The sequence below is a fragment of the Scomber japonicus genome, chromosome 15 (assembly GCF_027409825.1).
Source record: "Scomber japonicus isolate fScoJap1 chromosome 15, fScoJap1.pri, whole genome shotgun sequence".
NCBI lineage: Eukaryota > Metazoa > Chordata > Actinopteri > Scombriformes > Scombridae > Scomber > Scomber japonicus.
The window spans coordinates 1815331-1835050 of NC_070592.1; the positions used below are offsets into that span (position 1 = coordinate 1815331).

Sequence of the window (19720 nt, forward strand, 5' to 3'; positions counted from 1 at the left end):
TTCACTGAACACACACACACACACACACACACACACACACACACACACACACACACACACACACACACACACACACACAGTCATCTATGGACATTAACATCTACATATTGAAGCAAAAAGAGTCATGAATCAGACGTCACCATGGATGTTGACCTGTTAAAGTTTTAGTCAATGAGGAAGCTTCAGAATATAAACCTTATCATCTGCTCAAAGACAAACCTTTTATTTATCATCAGCTGAAACACTCTGACATCTATTTAATTTATTTTATTACATATCACAGTTCAAAGTTTTCTGTGGCCAAAGACCTTCAACATTAAACCTGGTGTTGAAGGCAGAGGTGAAATCTAAGAACAGCAGCCTCACATAGGAGTTCTTCTTCTCCAGGTTAGTTACGGCAGCGATGGCATCAGCTGCAGAGCGGTTTGGCCTACTGGTGGGAGTCAGTTGTAATATTGATGGACTTTTTAATGCTTGCCATAACCAGCCTCTCATAACACTTCAGCTTTGCGGGTGTTAATGTTATTCAGCATCTTCCTTACCTCAGCTGATGTTATACTGTGAGGGGAGTCATCAGGTGAGATTTTGAACCTGGGGATGGTGCTGGAGTTTGATGCCTCAAAACGGCCATAAAAGATGTTGAGAGCATCAGGTAGTGATAGGTCAGGAGGACATTCTGGACTCTTCCTATTGTAGTCCGTGATGCTTTTAATGCCCCTCCACATGCTGCGTGGGTCATTAGATGAGAAATGACCCTGTATTTTTGGAGCATATGTTGACTTTGTTCTCTTGACTCCCACTGTAATGCTCCGTCAAGCGGCTCTGAGTACCTCTGCATCCCCTGCTGTAAATGCAGCATCCCTTACTTTCAGGAGATAGTGCACTTTAGCATTAAGCCATGGCTTCTGCTTAGGAGACATGGTGATGGTTTTGGTAGTAGTGACTTCCTCCACACACTTCACAATGTAGGCCAGGACTGATTCTGTATATTCCTCCAAGTTTACTGCATGGCCCTCTGTAGCTGCATCTTTAAGCATCTGCCAGTCTGTGGTTCCAAAGCAGTCCTGGAGCATTTAGACAGCTTCAGCAGGCCACACAGTGATAGTTTACTGTGTGGCTGATTATACATCTCTAAGTGTTCCAATTAAAATATATCCCCTTGATGAAATAAATGAAAGGAAATCTGGAGAAACAGATTGTCCTACAGTCTAAATAAACATCCTGATTAAATGTATTTACTGGTATGAACTCCTTTATCCCACTCTCTCTCTCTCTCAACAGGAATTCAATTTAAAAACCTTGATTCAATATAGATTTCCTAAAAGTGTTGCTGACATGCTCATTTTGGGACATTTTTAAGATCATATTACATTCATACTCCATTATGTCTCCAATGATTTAAACAGTCAAAGCTTTTGGGAGGAAACAGCATGATATGTTGAGGACAGCTACAGTTGACTGACTCTGTGTGTTTGCATATTTGTCCTGCCTCTCTGCTCCCAGCCGTTAAGAGGCCAGTGTTGATCAGTGGCTGTCCAGACCTTCAGCGCCACTGACACGCCGCCAGCACAATGATGATGTCACTGACTCTACTGCTGGGCACCCTGGGGCTCCTTGTTCAGGGTGAGACTCTCTGCTGAAAACTTGGCTTCAGGATGCAACCAGATTCACCACAGTGATGTTCTGCTGTGATGGAGAAACACTGAAACAAGCAGCATTTACCTTCTTCCATCTATTCTCCATGTTAAAGAAATGATACTCTTCTGTTTTCATGTTGATCATCTTTCTCCAAGCTGGATTTGTCTCAATAAGCCTTCTCCTCTTTTTCATGTTTTCCAGGTTCATCAGGACAAATCATCTTGACTCAGTCTCCTGGACCTCAGTCTGCTGCTCCAGGACAGACCGTCACCATCACATGTAAATCCAGTTCAAGTACTAGCTACCTCCACTGGTACCTTCATAAATCTGGAGAAGCTCCTAAACTCCTGATTTATCAAGTTACAACCCGTCAGTCTGGAGTTTCAGATCGTTTTAGTGGAAGTGGATACAACTATGACTTCACTCTGACCATCAGTAGAGTTCAGGCTGAAGATTCAGGAGTTTACTACTGTCAGCAGGGTAACAGCTTCCCGTTCACACAGTGATACAACGTCGTACAAAAACCTCCCTCAGCTGGAGAGGAACTGATCTGACTCAACAGCTGCACTCAGACCAAAACAACAGAGGTTTGACATTAAAGACATCACTTATTACAGCAATAACTCTATAATTATACTTTTAGTTATTTAAAGTAAGTATAATTTTGAAGATTATTTTGTTAATTTCTAATTTTTATTAATGGATAACCACCATATCATACCATTATTATCCACAGTACAGTAACAGTAATAATAATGTACTATGAATAATAATAATAATAATAATAATAATAATAATAATAATAATGATCATCATTACACATATATTATGCATAAAAACATACAATAGCAATGTTAGTAATAGGGGTGGAGAGGACATTACCATTAAAAGCAATTGCATTTTTTGAGAAAATAAAATAGTGAATTCTTGAAAATGCAAAATGAGTTGATAATTCATATTATTGGGTAAAATGTTCCAGTCCGATGGAGCTTTAAATTTAAAAGCCCATCTACTGAGTTCTTTATTTGTTTTAGGAACAAAGAAAAATGGTTGCTGGGTGTGTCTGAGAGGATATGGGGATGTGAATGGGATTAAATATTGTTTTAAATAAGGGGGACAGTTGAAATGAATACATTTAAAGATATATAGAAGCCAATGGTAATGTCTTCTTGAGTTGAGTGGTAACCAGTTCAAAGATTCATACATGGAGCAGTGATGTGTTCGATATGGGCGTTCGATAAATCTGCAGAGACTATTGGAGATAGAATTGAGGGGTTGAAGAAGTGTTTCAAAAGAGTTCTGATAAACAATGTCAGCATAGTCCAGAATAGTTTAAAAGAAAGCAATGGGTCAATCCAGAGGCCAAGATATTTAAAGGAGGTAACTTGATCAAGTGGTGAGCCATCAATGAAAGAAATGATCAGATCTGAGTCATCACTAAGCCCTGACCTGGTTCCAAACAACATGCTACATGATTTATTTTTATTCTGGATTAGTTTATTTGATGAGAAACATTTATGAACTGAGGCAAACTGGTGTTGTAAAGTATTTTCTATAACAGATTTATTATCACTAGTTGTAAATATTATGGTGTCATCAGCGTATAAATGTACTCAACAAACAGAGCAAATTTTTGGAAGGTCATTAATAAAAATGGAGAAGAGGAGTGGTCCTAAGGATGAGCCTTGAGGTACTCCCTTCGAGACAATTGAATAGTCAGAGTGATTTCCATTCAAATTTACACACTGTCATCTGTTATGAAGGTATGAGTTGAACCAAAATAAACACCAATGGAAGACAGTTTATCAAGAAGTAGATAATGGTCAACAATGTGAAAAGCCTTAGTTAAATCAAGAAATATTGCACCGGTAAGTTTGCCGTTTTCAGAGGCAGTAAATACATCATTGGTGAACTTTAACAGAGCTGTAGTTGTTGAGAAACTGGGTCTGAAACCAGATTGGCATGGAGATAAAACATCGTAATCTGGTCCGTAATGTAGTGAGATACTTGATTAAAGATTAATGTCTCGAAAATGTTAGCTATAGAATTGATGATAGAAATTGGACGGTAGTTATTGACATCATGTGGGTCTCCTCCCTTATGGAGTGGAGTAACAGTGGCACATTTCCATGCAGAAGGGAGGACAGATCAGAGGAGGTTGAGGGCAGATCAGAGGGGGTACATCAGAATATTTGCTGCTAGCTTGATAAATGTAATCTCGATGCCTTCTGGTCCACGTCCACAGTCAACCTTTAGTTCATTAATTACACGTTGAACTTCAACAGGTGATATTTCATGAAAGGAAAAAGAACTATTACTGGAAGAGTTACTAGAGGGAACACATGTAATAGATGGGTCAAACACATGGGAGCTACCTACAGTTGTAAAGTGCTGGTTAAAAATGTTTGAAATAGCTAATGGGTCCTGAATAATGTTATTATTGAAACAAAGCTGGGTACTGGTGCTTTGGTTTGACTTGTTGAGGATATTATGCATATTTTTCCAGAACTGTTTTGGTTTATGCATATTTTCAGATAATTGATTTTTATAGAAGTCGGATTTGGCATTACGTGTTTTTGTCTTACATAAATTCCTTAATAATCTATATTTTTCCCAGTCAGCAGCATCCTTAGCTTCTCTGTAGCTCCTCCAGGCTTTATCCCTTTGTTTAAAAAGGTTAATCAGATCAGAACTGATCCAGGGTAAATGTTGACCTTTGACCTTAATTTCTCTCCATGGGGCATTTATTAAAAGTAATGCAAATGTGGACATCCAATGTTTTATTGATACTTATGCGTGTGTTGTGTACATAATCATTTTCAGCATACTGGTATATAGACAAGAAGCAGACAGATGTGAAGGACACCATGTGTTACCCGACTGCCTGGTATGTCCATTTATATTGAGGAGAGATCAGTTTTTATACATTTAATGGAAACACTGCTATCATTAAGAGACATTAATATGATCATTATAATAATAATAAAGCTGCAAATATCATTGATTTGATGAACACGTCTTTATTTTCTTGAAACATTAAAATCAAAAAGCAAGAAACATCATTACTGCAACATTTAAAGAGACAGAGGGAGAAAAAAGCAGAGTAGCAGAGATCAGAGTGAGAGCAGTAGCAGAGTAAAACCAGTAGCAGAGTCCCAGTGAGTCAGGTCAGGACTGGGAACACTGGTCTCTCCTCAGTGTCTCTGAGAGTGGAGTCTGGGAGCCCTGGGTGGCCTCACAGGTCACAGAGCCCACCTTCCCCCACTGGTCTGCAGTGAGCCTCAGGGTGCTGCTCCAGCTGTAGCGGCCGTCCTCCTGCAGCACCCCGGGGCTCCTGCTCTGCTCCCAGCTGCTGCTGCTGCTGCCGTCCACCTTCCAGGCCAGACTCCAGTCTGAGGGGAAGCCCTTGTTGGCCAGACACGTGAGCGTGGCCTTCCCCTGCTGCAGCTCCTGGCTGGAGGGGGGCAGCACCGTCAGGGTGGGACGGACATCACCTAGGAGACACCAATCACATTAGAGGACAGGGACCACACAGCTGTCAAACACCAGACACTTGGACACCTTTACTGTGTGAGAGTGGATTTTCCCCTTTAAGGAGTTTGTGTCAGATGGTTTTTCTGCTCCACCAGTCACTCACTCACACATTGTTTCACTTCCCTTTAAGAAACCTCTCATGCAGATCAGCACAGAAAGAATCATCGTACAGTTTGACCTGAAATATATCAAACTACACTGCAAATAAAACTACAAGATTTCATAACTTTCTCATCAAAATCATCACAAATGTTAACAAAGCATTACATTACAACACTCACTGGAAACATAACCAAACACAGAAGATGAACTGACCACCAGCTGATTTCAAACATCACTTAGCAAACTGTTCAAATGACTTCAAACTACATTTGAAACAATACAGAGATCCTAAATTTGGCACATTTTCAAACACCCATTGTTATCATCACTCTGCTTCATTTCATTTCAACAAATTATATTCCAATCAATGGTAAAAAACTGAATCTTAAAATGTAAAATGATTGTTAGAAAATCACTTTAAAATACATCTAAATCTTCATCTTTTCTACATGTCAAGTTATTAAATGTCAGTATGACAGGAATGTGTAAAGAAAAGTTTAGTGAAGCTGCTCTGAGTTATCCTCCATGGTAAAGAAGGAGAAATACAACATCAATACTAAAAGTGCTCTTAATAAAAATTATGTTGTTATCTACTGTAAGCATTCAAAAGCTTCATTCAAAACACTATTTTACAATATTGTATTTATCATTTGAGCAGAAACTTACTTCCAACATCCAGTCTGGTTCCTCCACCGAACGTGTACCACAGTGATACAAACTCATTGAGCCGTCGTACAAAAACCTCTCACTGTAGAGAGACACGGCTCTCTGACTTTGAACACTGAACTAAAACTACAAGCTCTACAAATGTAACTTTACTGTTAAAGTTGTTAAATTAATGATTTATCGTCTAAATTAATGTTTTATTGTCTTTACAGCAAGTTTCTGAGTTTTAAATGTAAAAGTGTTCTTTGTCTCTAAGTGCAAATTATGTATAAAAAACAGTTTGACATGAAAGTGGACGCAAACAAACTGTCTAATATAAAGGAAAACAATAAAATAATCTGTTGAAATGATAAATATTTTAAATATTAGACTTACTTCCAACATCCAGTCTGGTTCCTCCACCGAACGTGAGCCACAGTGATACAAACTCATTGAGCCGTCGTACAAAAACCTCTCACTGTAGAGAGACACGGCTCTCTGACTTTGACACAAACAAACTCACTAAAATTAGACTCTTGTTTGGAACATTTTTAACATCATTTGACAACTGACAACAACACAGTGATACGCATTTCATATATATGTCATTTTATTTAAAATATGTTCATTTTTATTGAATTCATATCAAGTGTTTGTGGTAATACATTTAAATAGAACAAATTACATTCTGCTGTCAATACACATGAATCCCAAACCACCTTAAAATGATCAGTGACACATTATGAATCAATACTGTGATAAGTTGATTGATCCATTGATTAAACAGCATCATCAGAGTAATCCAAGTCCCTGTTGGAGTCAGTCAGAGCATTTCCATAGAGAGCCACTTTGCATCAGCAGCACCATGCTCCAGTGCTCTGGGAGAGTTTATAGTCCTGAGAGTTGAACACTGGATGACTGACGGCTGTCCTTCATGACAACAGAAGCCACAGAAATCCTCCTCATCAAAAACATGACTTTGATCTCCGTCCTCATCTGGACTCTCCTCTGCTTCACTCAGGGTGAGGAAAATCATTTTTCTGTTCTGTGAAAATCATTTGGTGTGTATCTGAGTTTCATCTCACCATCTCACGTCCAGTGTTTCTTCTCTCTCCTCAGGGTGTGTTGGACAAAATGTTGTTGTGACTCAGCCAGCAGCCAAATCAGTGCAGCTCGGTCAAACTGCCTCTATTGATTGTAAAGTTAATAGACAAGTTACTCACTACACTGGTTCACAATACTTTCTGGCCTGGTACCAACAGAAAACTGGAGAAGCTCCTAAACTTCTGATCTATGTAACGTCAACCAGATTGTCAGGAATCTCCTCCAAATTCACTGGAAGTGGAGCAGGGAATGGAGTTGGCTTCACTCTGACCATCAGTGGAGTTCAGGCTGAAGATGCAGCAGTTTATTACTGTCAGAGTCATCATAATATCAACAGTCAGGGTGTGTTCACACAGTGAAAAAGCGTCGTACAAAAACCTCCCTCAGTCAGACTGAACAGAAACTGAATTGACTGCTGCAGCTGGAAGCTACTGCAGAGACTGATACAGTTCACTGAGCACACACACACACACACACATACACACTTAGAACACAATATACTATGTGATAACAAATATGAATCTATTATCAGAATAAATAAATAAATTGTATAACAGATAATAATCACAATATTTTGGTCTCACGGTGGAACAAACACAGTCACAACTTTGTTCTGATGATTTGAAAGAAACTGAAAGAAACTATTTAGTTGCATTGAATTAATTTAAAATGTCTGACCTGAGTGAGTCATGAGTCGTATTTCTGTGGAGACCGACAAAAAACCACAAAACATACAAACAAGAAAAGAAACACAACCAGATTGCTCATATGGAAAATCCAGCCATGATTGTGTCTCAGTCTCTTACAGATCATTTTGCACAATGTTTAATGTATGAAAGGTTTAAATATGACCACAGTATGTATTCATTGTTTCTTTCAGAGAATAGTTTTCTGTTCAGGATGAAAAACCTGTGAAGCAGCATTTTACATGAAGGAGGCTCCTCACAGTTTAACTTGCTCCTCTCAGCCTTCACAAGTGCATCAATATTAGGAGTCAAATCCTGAGCAGCTGCCACTTTCAGAAAGTCATTCAAGTCTTTGTTTTATATGAATCACAAGTCAGTTATCTGATGTTGGACGTTCACAGGCAGATCACAAACCTTGACTGTGAAAATAAACGAGTACAGTTGTGTTTTATTGAAAAATTATTCCTCAGCAGTTATCCAGTGGGCTGATTTGGACTCCCTGTTTGACCCTCCTGCTCTTAAGAGTCTGTCTTTATGTTCCTTAGTAACTATTGTCCACCAGATGCCTTCAGACTGTATTTGTGAAGACTGGACCTGTGAGGGAGAAGGCTTATTTTCTTTTGTTGAAAGACTGAATTATGACTTTGGTTGCCTTTTATTAGTTGGTCTGTTCTCTTTCGTCATGCTGTTTTATTCTCTGCCTTCCAGTCTGTCTTTGTGTTGTATGTGTGTCTGACTCTATTCAGCTTTTCCCTCCACACTTTCCCTGCACATCTGCCCTGCATCATGTTGGTCAGCCCTGCTCTGCTCCCAGTGTCTTTCCCAGCCAATCACTCCCAGCATGCACCTGTGTCTAGTCACCTGTTCCCCATTCCCCCATTATTTCACTCAGTATTTAAGTCTTGCTTTGAAGTTCAGTCTTTGTTGGATCATTTGTTCTGGGTCTGCTCTGTGTATTGTTTTGAAAATGAAGAGCTCACACACAGCTGGTGTAGATAACATTTGCAGTAAAATTCTTAAAGCTATTATAAGTGAAATTGTGGAGCCACTGGTCGACTCTATCAATCTCTCCCTACTTTGTGGAGTTGTGCCTGATGTGTCAAAAAATTGCAAGAATCGTATCAATGTTTAAGTCGGGGGATAAAAATGACTTACATAATTATAGACCTATATCTATTTTAACTGTTTTCTCCTGTTTTTAGTAGACTGAGTGACTTTTTAGAAAAAAAAATTAAATTCTATCTCCACAACAGTATGGCTCTAGGAAAGAGAGTTTCACCTGTGTGGCGATTTTGAATATCTTGGAAAAAATTTATGATTGTATAGATAAAGGCGAGTTAGGCATTGGAGTCTTCCTTGATTTGTCAAAGGCTTTTGACACAATTGATTTTGAAATTCTTTTAAATAAAGTTCAATATGATGGTGTCAGAGGTACTGCTCTAAGTTGGTTTGGTAGCTCCATGTATGGGAGGAAACAATATGTCGCTATATTAAATCATAAATCTGAATGTAGAACAGTAGAATATTGTGTCACCCAGGGATCTATCCTGGGACCGCTCCTCTTTATTTTATACTTAAATGATTTTAAACATTGTTCTCACATTCTACATAAAGTTTTGTTGGCAGATGATACTAATTTATTCTTATCACACAAGAACATACATGATCTGCAAAAGAATCTCAATGATGAATGATCAAGGTGGATACATGGTTAAAATGCAATAAATTATCATTAAATATAAACAAGACACAATTTTATAATTTTTCGTTCAAACAGAAATCGAAGCAACCTTGAACTTATTGATATTAAAATAAAGGACAATCCTATTGAAAGAGTGAAGTCCATCAGTTTCCTGGGAGTTCATGTGGACAAGATCATAAATTTCAGGGGTCATATTGATGTATTTACTAAAAAACTGTCAAAATATGTCGGATTATTTTTTAAACTGAGTCATTTTTTACCTGGTGAAGCACTTGTAACGTTATACTGGTCACTATATGAGCCTCATATTAATTATTGTAATATTAATTGGTGTAATACATTTCCCAGTCACCTAGGGAAATTGATAATTCTGCAGAAGAAAATTATTCGAGCTATGTCTTGGGCTAAATTTGAGGCTCCTTCTGACCCTTTGTTTCATCGTTATGGCCTTCTGAAAATTACTGAACTTACTACTTTTCATAATGCTTGTATTATGTTTTGTGTGGTTAATAATATCTCTGTTATGTAGATAAACTCTGTCTAGACTTCTCAATGCCTCTTTAGCACTAACACTCCCGTCCTTTGATGCTTCTCTTTGGGCATTAGCAAGCAACAATCCCATCTCCCTTTCTGCCTTCGATATGTAAGAAATTATGTACACAACACACGCATAAGTATCAAAAACAAACTGGATGTACACATTCGCTTTCCAATTTTTTTAATAGTGTCTTGCTGTACTGATTTAAACAAACTTCATTGACCTGAGATATTAGCTGTCAGATAGTATAGAAAAATGACTAAACACACAACACACTCCTTTTAGAGCTGAGGAACAATCCCAGTTTAGTTCTGATAACTGATAAACATGGAAGACCAAACACGAGAGTGAGTGTAATGAGAACTTCACATTCAGGCTTTATGTTAATCTACATGAGGATGATGTAAATGTTGAGTTGTCCCAGCAGTGAGGAGGAAACAGCATGATATGTTGAGGACAGCTACAGTTGACTGACTCTGTGTGTTTGCATATCTGTCCTGCCTCTCTGCTCCCAGCCGTTAAGAGGCCAGTGTTGATCAGTGGCTGTCCAGACCTTTCAGAGCCACTGACACGCCGCCAGCACAATGATGATGTCACTGACTCTACTGCTGGGCACCCTGGGGCTCCTTGTTCAGGGTGAGACTCTGCTGAAAACTTGGCTTCAGGACGCAACCAGGTTCACCACAGTGATGTTCTGCTGTGATGGAGAAACACTGAAACAAGCAGCATTGACCTTCTTCCATCTATTCTCCATGTTAAAGAAATGATACTCTTCTGTTTTCATGTTGATCATCTTTCTCCAAGCTGGATTTGTCTCAATAAGCCTTCTCCTCTTGTTCATGTTTTCCAGGTTCATCAGGACAAATCATCCTGACTCAGTCTCCTGGATCTCAGTCTGCTGCTCCAGGACAGACTGTAAACATCAGATGTAAAACCAGTTCAAGTACTAGCTACCTCAACTGGTACCTTCAGAAATCTGGAGAAGCTCCTAAACTCCTGATTTATCAAGTTACAAACCGCCAGTCTGGAGTTTCAAATCGTTTCAGTGGAAGTAGATCGAGCAACGATTACACTCTGACCATCAGTGGAGTTCAGGCTGTAGATTCAGGAGTTTACTACTGTCAGCAGAGGGGCAGCTTGCCATTCACACAGTGATACAACGTCGTACAAAAACCTCCCTCAGCTGGAGAGGAACTGATCTGACTCAACAGCTGCACTCAGACCAAAACAACAGAGGTTTGACATCAAAGACATCACTTATTACAGCAATAACTATAATTATACTTTTACTTATTTAAAGTAAGTATGATTTTGAAGATTATTTTGTAAATTTCAAATTTTCATTAATGGATAACCACCATATCATACCATTATTATCCACAGTACAGTAACAGTAATAATAATGTACTATGAATGATTATAACAATAATAATAATAACAACAATAATAATAATGATCATTACAAATACATTATGCATAAATACATACAATAGCAATGTTAATAATAGGGGTGAAGAGGACATTACCATTAAAAGCAATTGCATGTTTTTTTTGAGAAAATAAAATAGTGAATTATTGAAAATGCAAAATGAGTTGATAATTCGTATATTGTTGGGTAAAATGTTCCAGTCCGATGGAGCTTTAAATTTAAAAGCCCGTCTACTGAGTTCTTTATTTGTTTTAGGAACAAAGAAAAATGGTTGCTGGGTGTGTCTGAGAGGATATGGGGATGTGAATGGTTTTAAATAGTGTTTTAAATAAGGAGGACAGTTGAAATGAACACATTTAAAGATAAATTGAAGCCAATGGTAATGTCTTCTTGAGTTGAGTGGTAACCAGTTCAAAGATTCATACATGGAGCAGTGATGTGTTCGATATGGGCACATTAAGATAAATCTGCAGAGACTATTGGAGATAGAATTGAGGGGTTGAAGATGTGTTTCAAAAGTGTTCTGATCAACAATGTCAGCATAGTCCAGAATAGTTTAAAAGAAAGCAATGGGTCAATCCAGAGGCCAAGATATTTAAAGGAGGTAACTTGATCAAGTGGTGAGCCATCAATGAAAGAAATGATCAGATCTGAGACATCACTGAGCCCTGACCTGGTGCCAAACAACATGCTACATGATTTCTTTTTATTCAGGATTAGTTTATTTGATGAGAACCATTTCTGAACTGAGGCAAACTGGAGTTGTAAAGTATTTTCTATAACAGATTTATTATCACCAGTTGTAAATATTATGGTGTCGTCAGCATATAAATGTATTTGACAAACAGAGCAAATTTTTGGAAGGTCATTAATAAAAATGGAGAAGAGGAGTGGTCCTAAGGATGAGCCTTGAGGTACTCCCTTCGAGACAATTGAATAGTCAGAGTGATTTCCATTAAAATTGTCACACTGTCGTCTGTTATGAAGGTATGAGTTGAACCAAAATAAACACCAATGGAAGACAGTTTATCAAGAAGTAGATAATGGTCAACAATGTCAGAAGCCTTAGTTAAATCAAGAAATATTGCACCGGTAAGTTTGCCGTTTTCAGAGGCAGTAAATACATCATTGGTGAACTTTAACAGAGCTGTAGTTGTTGAGAAACTGGGTCTGAAACCAGATTGGCATGAAGATAAAATATTATGGTCTGTAATATAGTGTGATAATTGATTAAAGATTAATTTCTCGAAAATGTTAGCTATAGAATTGATGATAGAAATTGGACGGTAGTTATTGATATCATGTGGGTCTCCTCCCTTATGGAGTAGAGTAACAGTGGCACATTTCCAGGCAGAAGGGAGGGCAGATCAGAGGGGGTTGAGGGCAGATCAGAGGGGGTTGAGGGCAGATCAGAGGGGGTTGAGGGTTAAACAGATTACAGAGTGGGTACATCAGAATATTCGCTGCTAGCTTGATAAATGTAATCTCAATGCCTTCTGGTCCAGGTCCACAGTCAACCTTTAGTTCATTAATTACACGTTGAACTTCAACAGGTGATATTTCATGAAAGGAAACTATTACTGGAAGAGTTACTAGAGGGAACACATGTAATAGATGGGTCAAACACATGGGAGCTACCTACAGTTGTAAAGTGCTGGTTAAAAATGTTTGAAATAACTAATGGGTCCTGAATAATGTTATTATTGAAACGAAGCTGGGTACTGGTGCTTTGGTTTGACTTGTTGAGGATATTATTCATAGTTTTCCAGAACTGTTTTGGTTTATGCATATTTTCAGATAATTGATTTTTATAGAAGTCTGATTTGGCATTACGTGTTTTTGTCTCACATAAATTCCTTAGTAATCTATATTTTTCCCAGTCAGCAGCATCCTTAGCTTCTCTGTAGCTCCTCCAGGCTTTATCTCTTTGTTTAAAAAGGTTAATCAGATCAGAACTGATCCAGGGTAAATGTTGACCTTTGACCTTAATTTCTTTCCATGGGGCATTTATTAAAAGTAATGCAAATGTGGACATCCAATGTTTTAATGTTAAAACTGATTTAGAATTAGAATATTTAGAAGAAGCAGATCACCCTCATGTCACTTTAGAAATCTGTAATATGAACTGAAACACGCTCAAGTCTGACAGATGTGTTTTATTGTTTAATGTTCAGCATACTGGTATATAGACAAACAGCAGACAGATGTGAAGGACACCATGTGTTACCCGACTGCCTGGTATGTCCATTTATATTGAGGAGAGATCAGTTTTTGTACATTTAATGGAAACACTGCTATCATTAAGAGAGATTAATATGATCATTATAATAATAATAAAGCTGCAAATATCATTGATTTGATGAACACGTCTTTATTTTGTTGAAACATTAAAATCAAAAAGCAAGAAACATCATTACTGCAACATTTAAAGAGACAGAGGGAGAAAAAAGCAGAGTAGCAGAGATCAGAGTGAGAGCAGTAGCAGAGTAAAACCAGTAGTAGCGTCCCAGTGAGTCAGGTCAGGACTGGGAACACTGGTCTCTCCTCAGTGTCTCTGAGAGTGGAGTCTGGGAGCCCTGGGTGGCCTCACAGGTCACAGAGCCCACCTTCCCCCACTGGTCTGCAGTGAGCCTCAGGGTGCTGCTCCACCTGTAGTGGCCGTCCTCCTGCAGCACCCCGGGGCTCCTGCTCTGCTCCCAGCTGCTGCTGCTGCTGCTGCTGCCGTCCACCTTCCAGGCCAGACTCCAGTCTGAGGGGAAGCCCTTGTTGGCCAGACACGTGAGCGTGGCCTTCCCCTGCTGCAGCTCCTGGCTGGAGGGGGGCAGCACCGTCAGGGTGGGGGCGACTCGACCCACTAGAGGAGGAGACAGAGAGACAACATGAAGAAAGTTCATACAAAGAGAAAATAAACTCCACCCTGTTGGTTGCAGCAGAGGAGGCTGCTGGTTCTGTTGCTCTTTCTCACATTGGATCAAACTGGTCTTGGCTGTTTCACTTCCCTCTCTGAGCTCAGTAACCATGGCAACAGACAGGCATCACTGATGAACCATGGCAACAGACAGGTTTCAGTACTAAAGATAAAAAGTTTCAAACTGAAAACTCCTACTTTAGTTTCAGTAACACACTTAAACATCAGTGTTAAACCATTTCATGTTATGTATTACAGAAAGAATGAAACACTTTTTCTTGAGCATGTGTGAGTTTGAAATGAGTTTTTTCTCCTCATTTACACATTTATCAATACTGAACCATCAACACAGACAGACTGCACTACTGACTCATATTTGAAGTGCTGGAAAATGAATCCTTCTAAATAAGCATGTGTTTAAATGACCTCAAGAGATATTATGGTATTCATTGTCTATAGTGAGAATAATAATGATCATTAAATTCATGAATCTGAGAGGAAGACTGAGTAAAACACATGAAATGTTTCCAGATAATAAGAACACAATTATGAGTCAAGTTATTGTCTTCAATAAGCAGCTGTACTTTTAAAGAACAATATAAATAATAAGAATGTAGAAACTGTCTGAATTATCATTTCTGTGTAACTAAAGACTTTTTTCATCTGATGTATTTTTATCTGTATTACAGTGAAGCCTGTAGTGATCACTGCACAAATATTACATTTATAAAACTACAATCCAAAATATTGAAGTAAAGCCTGAATTTATTGACTGAAAACATAATAAATGATGAATCTGAGATGATTTAGAAGTTAAATGTACTTACAGTTAACTTCCAGTCTGGTTCCTCCACCGAACGTGTACCACAGTGATACAAACTCATTGAGCCGTCGTACAAAAACCTCTCACTGTAGAGAGACACGGCTCTCTGACTTTGACACAAACAAACTTACTAAAACAGTTCCTGCTTTAAAAAAACTATTTATTTTATATGATATCCAATTAAAAAGTGCCACATTTTTTAACATTTACATATATATTGTTAAATTTGTCAGAAAGTAAAATTGATCCTTTAAATATTAAATTAAATCAGACAGAAGATGTACTGAAAGAAAATGTGTCTGCTGTCATCAAAGCAAATCTACATAAAATGATCAGTGACACATTATGAATCAATACTGTGATAAGTTGATTGATCCATTGATTAAACAGCATCATCAGAGTAATCCAAGTCCCTGTTGGAGTCAGTCAGAGCATTTCCATAGAGAGCCACTTTGCATCAGCAGCACCATGCTCCAGTGCTCTGGGAGAGTTTATAGTCCTGAGAGTTGAACACTGGATGACTGACGGGTGTCCTTCATGACAACAGAAGCCACAGAAATCCTCCTCATCAAAAACATGACTTTGATCTCCGTCCTCATCTGGACTCTCCTCTGCTGCTGCTTCACAGGTAAAGTCCAGAGAATCAAACTCCTCTCCTCTATGAACATCCGTCTCTTTGAAATGAAGCCCACAAAACCATGATGCTGCTTTATGTTTTTGTCTCTGTATCCTCAGAGTCCAGAGGCCAGTGCACAGCAACTCAGCCTGCAGCAGTGAGAGTTGATCTGAGAGGATCTGCAACCATCAGCTGTAAGACCAGTCGGGATGTTGGTGGCTGTGGCAGTGCTAAGTGTTTACAGTGGTACCAACAGAGAAATGGAGAAATTCCTAAACTCCTCATTTACACTGCTACCAATCGAGCATCAGGGATTCCAGATCGTTTTTCAGGCAGTGGATCAAACTCTGACTTCACTCTGACCATCAGTGGAGTTCAGGCTGAAGATGCAGCAGTTTATTACTGTCAGAGTGAATTCCTTTTCAGTACTGGATGTTCATTCACACAGTGAAAAAGCGTCGTACAAAAACCTCCCTCAGTCAGACTGCACAGAAACTGAACTGACTGCTGCAGCTGGAAGCTACTGCAGAGACTGATACAGTTCACTGACCACACACACACACACACACACACAGATGATTTATGAATCTGAATGTGTTACTGAATGAGCTCCTGATAATTTCCAGTGTTTTATGGAGGGGATGGCTCGTATTGTCCTGGATCTTGAGAATTTTTTTTTAATTCTGTCCTTAGTCACCTCCTCAAGAGTGCTTAGTTTCAGACCAACCACAGACTGGACCTTCTTTATTAGTTTGTTCAGCCTATTGGCATCTTTTTTCTTAATACCTGCCCCCCAGCACACCACAGCAAAGAAGAGAGTGCTAGCCACAAAAGTCTGATAAAACATGTTGAGCATCTTGCTGCAAACATTGAAGGACCGAAGCCTCCTCAGGAAATACAGCCGGCTTAGGCCTCTGTGTTTGATGACCACTCCAGATTATGTTCAGTAGAACGCCCAGATACTTGTACTGTTCCACAATGTCTCCAGCGCTCCCATTGATGCAGACAGGAGAAGGTGGGGACTTGTTCCTCCTGTGGTTCACCACAATCTCCTTTGTTTTTTCCACATTCAGCTGCAGACAATTTACATAAAGTTTTGTTGGCAGATGATAATAATTTATTCTTATCACACAAGAACATACATGATCTGCAAAACAATCTCAATGATGATGATCAAGGTTGATACATGGTTAAAATGCAATAAATTATCATTAAATATAAACAGGACAAATTTTATAATTTTTCATTCAAACAGAAATCGAAGCAACCTTGAACTTATTGATATTAAAATAAATGACAGTCCTATTGAAAGAGTGAAGTCCACCAGTTTCCCGAGAGTTCATATGGACTAGTTGGTAAATTTCAGGGGCCATATTGATGTATTTACTAAAAAACTATCAAAATATGTTGGATTATTTTTTAAACTGAGTCATTTTTCACCTGGTGAAGCACTTGTAACATTATGCTGGTCACTATTTCGGCCTCATCTTAATTATTGTAATATTAATTGGTGTAATACATTTCCCAGTCACCTAGGGAAATGATAATTCTGCAGAAGAAAATTATTCGTGCTATGTCTCGGGCTAAATTTGACACTCCTTCTGACCCTTTGTTTCATCGTTATGGCCTTCTGAAAATTAATGAACTAATTACTTTTCATAATGCTTGTATTATGTTTTGTGTTGTTAATAATATCTCTGTTATGTAGATAAACTCTGTCTAGACTTCTCAATGCCTCTTTAGCACTAACACTCCCGTCCTTTGATGCTTCTCTTTGGGCATTAGCGAGCAACAATCCCATCTCCCTTTCTGCCTTCGACATTTAAGAAATTATGTACACAACACACGCATAAGTATCAAAAACAAACTGGATGTACACATTTGCTTTTCCAATGTTTAAATAGTGTCTTGCTGTACTGATTTAAACAAACGTCATTGACCTGAGATATTAGCTGTCAGACAGTTTAGAAGAATGACTCAACACACAACACACTCCTTTTAGAGCTGAGGAACAATCCCAGTTTAGTTCCGATAACTGATAAACATGGAAGACCAAACACAAGAGTGAGTGTAATGAGAACTTCACATTCAGGCTTTATGTTAATCTACATGAGGATGATGTAAATGTTGAGTTGTCCCAGCAGTGAGGAGGAAACAGCATGATATGTTGAGGACAGCTACAGTTGACTGACTCTGTGTGTTTGCATATCTGTCCTGCCTCTCTGCTCCCAGCCGTTAAGAGGCCAGTGTTGATCAGTGGCTGTCCAGACCTTTCAGAGCCACTGACACGCCGCCAGCACAATGATGATGTCACTGACTCTACTGCTGGGCACCCTGGGGCTCCTTGTTCAGGGTGAGACTCTCTGCTGAAAACTTGGCTTCAGGATGCAACCAGGTTCACCACAATGATGTTCTGCTGTGATGGAGAAACACTGAAACAAGCAGCATTGACCTTCTTCCATCTATTCTCCATGTTAAAGAAATGATACTCTTCTGTTTTCATGTTGATCATCTTTCTCCAAGCTGGATTTGTCTCAATAAGCCTTCTCTTCTTTTTCATGTTTTCCAGGTTCATCAGGACAAATCATCCTGACTCAGTCTCCTGGATCTCAGTCTGTTGCTCCAGGAGAGACTGTCACCATCGGATGTAAAGTCAGTCCAGGTACTAGTGGTAGCTGCTTCAGATGGTACCTTCAAAAACCTGGAGAACAACCTAAACCCCTGATAACTTGTGATTACCACCGTTACTCTGGGATATCAGATCGTTACATTGGTTCTCGCTCTGGCTCTGGTTTTACTGATTACACTCTGACCATCAGTGGCGCTCAGACTGAAGATGGAGGAGTTTATTACTGTCAGAGTGAACACACTATCAACAGCCAGAAAGTGTTCACACAGTGAAAAAGCGTCGTACAAAAACCTCCCTCAGTCAGACTGAACAGAAACTGAAGTGACTGCAGAGACTGATACAGTTCACTGAGCGCGCACACACACACACACACACACACACACACACACACACACACACACACACACACACACTCACTCCGTGACTTACAATAAACTGTCTTGTATCTCCACTACACCAACATCTCACTCATCTGTAACGTTACACAACCATAAAATCATCTTGTATGCTGATGATGTTCTATTATACATTACACCAACATCATCGTCCCTTTTTCACTCCATGTGTTCAGTCATTGAATCAAGATGACTCACCACTGTCAGCTAACTGAAATGAAACAGTCAAACTCAACTTTATCACTTCGCACACATAAATAAAAGAGAGTTTTCAGAGATTGATATCATTTATTTCTAAATCCAGGACCGAACAGCAGAACTGACTATATTAACACTGTGATAATAGTATGTAATAATATGGAGACGTGAGTTGATAAATGAGTATAATTATAATTTCGGCATTATTGCAATCAATAAAAATTTCATTTAAAAAAAGTGATGGTTCTAGAGACACAGCGCACTGTGACATTTAAATATGTGGTTAAAATGTATACCACTATCATATTCAACCACTTAATGTTAAAAATCAAAAACATTGTTTTGTTGTCTTTATTTTATAAACAGTGTTAGATTGATTCCAACATTTGGCATCACTTGTGGTCGCAGATTGAACCCTTACAACATGTCTCCTTATCAAAAGCAGACTTCACTGGTAAGGTAGTTAGATAATTGTTTCCACGGTCATAAAAGAAAAGAAATATGTGAAACACATTGCAAGAAATTACACCACAGTCACCTTTATAAAATAATGACGATAGGAACTGCTGATTTAATGAAATATTTATTCTTTTAAAATGTTGAAACCATCAACAACAGAACGTAAGTAAGAACATAATAATGATTGAAGCATGTAATGAGTCAGAGAGAGAAAGAGAGAGAAAGAGATAGATCAGAGTAAAACCAGCAGCAGAGTCCCAGTGAGTCAGGTCAGGACTGGGAACACTGGTCTCTCCTCAGTGTCTCTGAGAGTG

At 38.8% G+C, this 19720-nt stretch overlaps 1 protein-coding gene and 2 gene segments (V, D, J or C); all 3 read left to right on the plus strand.

Moving 5' to 3' along the window:
• The window catches only part of LOC128374361 (immunoglobulin lambda-1 light chain-like), a 168882-nt gene that overhangs the window by 109316 nt on the left and 39846 nt on the right, over positions 1-19720 (plus strand). The gene's annotated exons all lie outside the window — the stretch shown is intronic.
• On the plus strand, positions 1572-2144 carry LOC128374392 (immunoglobulin kappa variable 2-29-like). The segment is given in 2 exon segments: positions 1572-1623; positions 1840-2144. Coding segments are annotated over 2 exon segments (357 nt in total).
• Positions 10534-11104, plus strand: LOC128374393 (immunoglobulin kappa variable 2D-29-like). The segment is given in 2 exon segments: positions 10534-10585; positions 10800-11104. Coding segments are annotated over 2 exon segments (357 nt in total).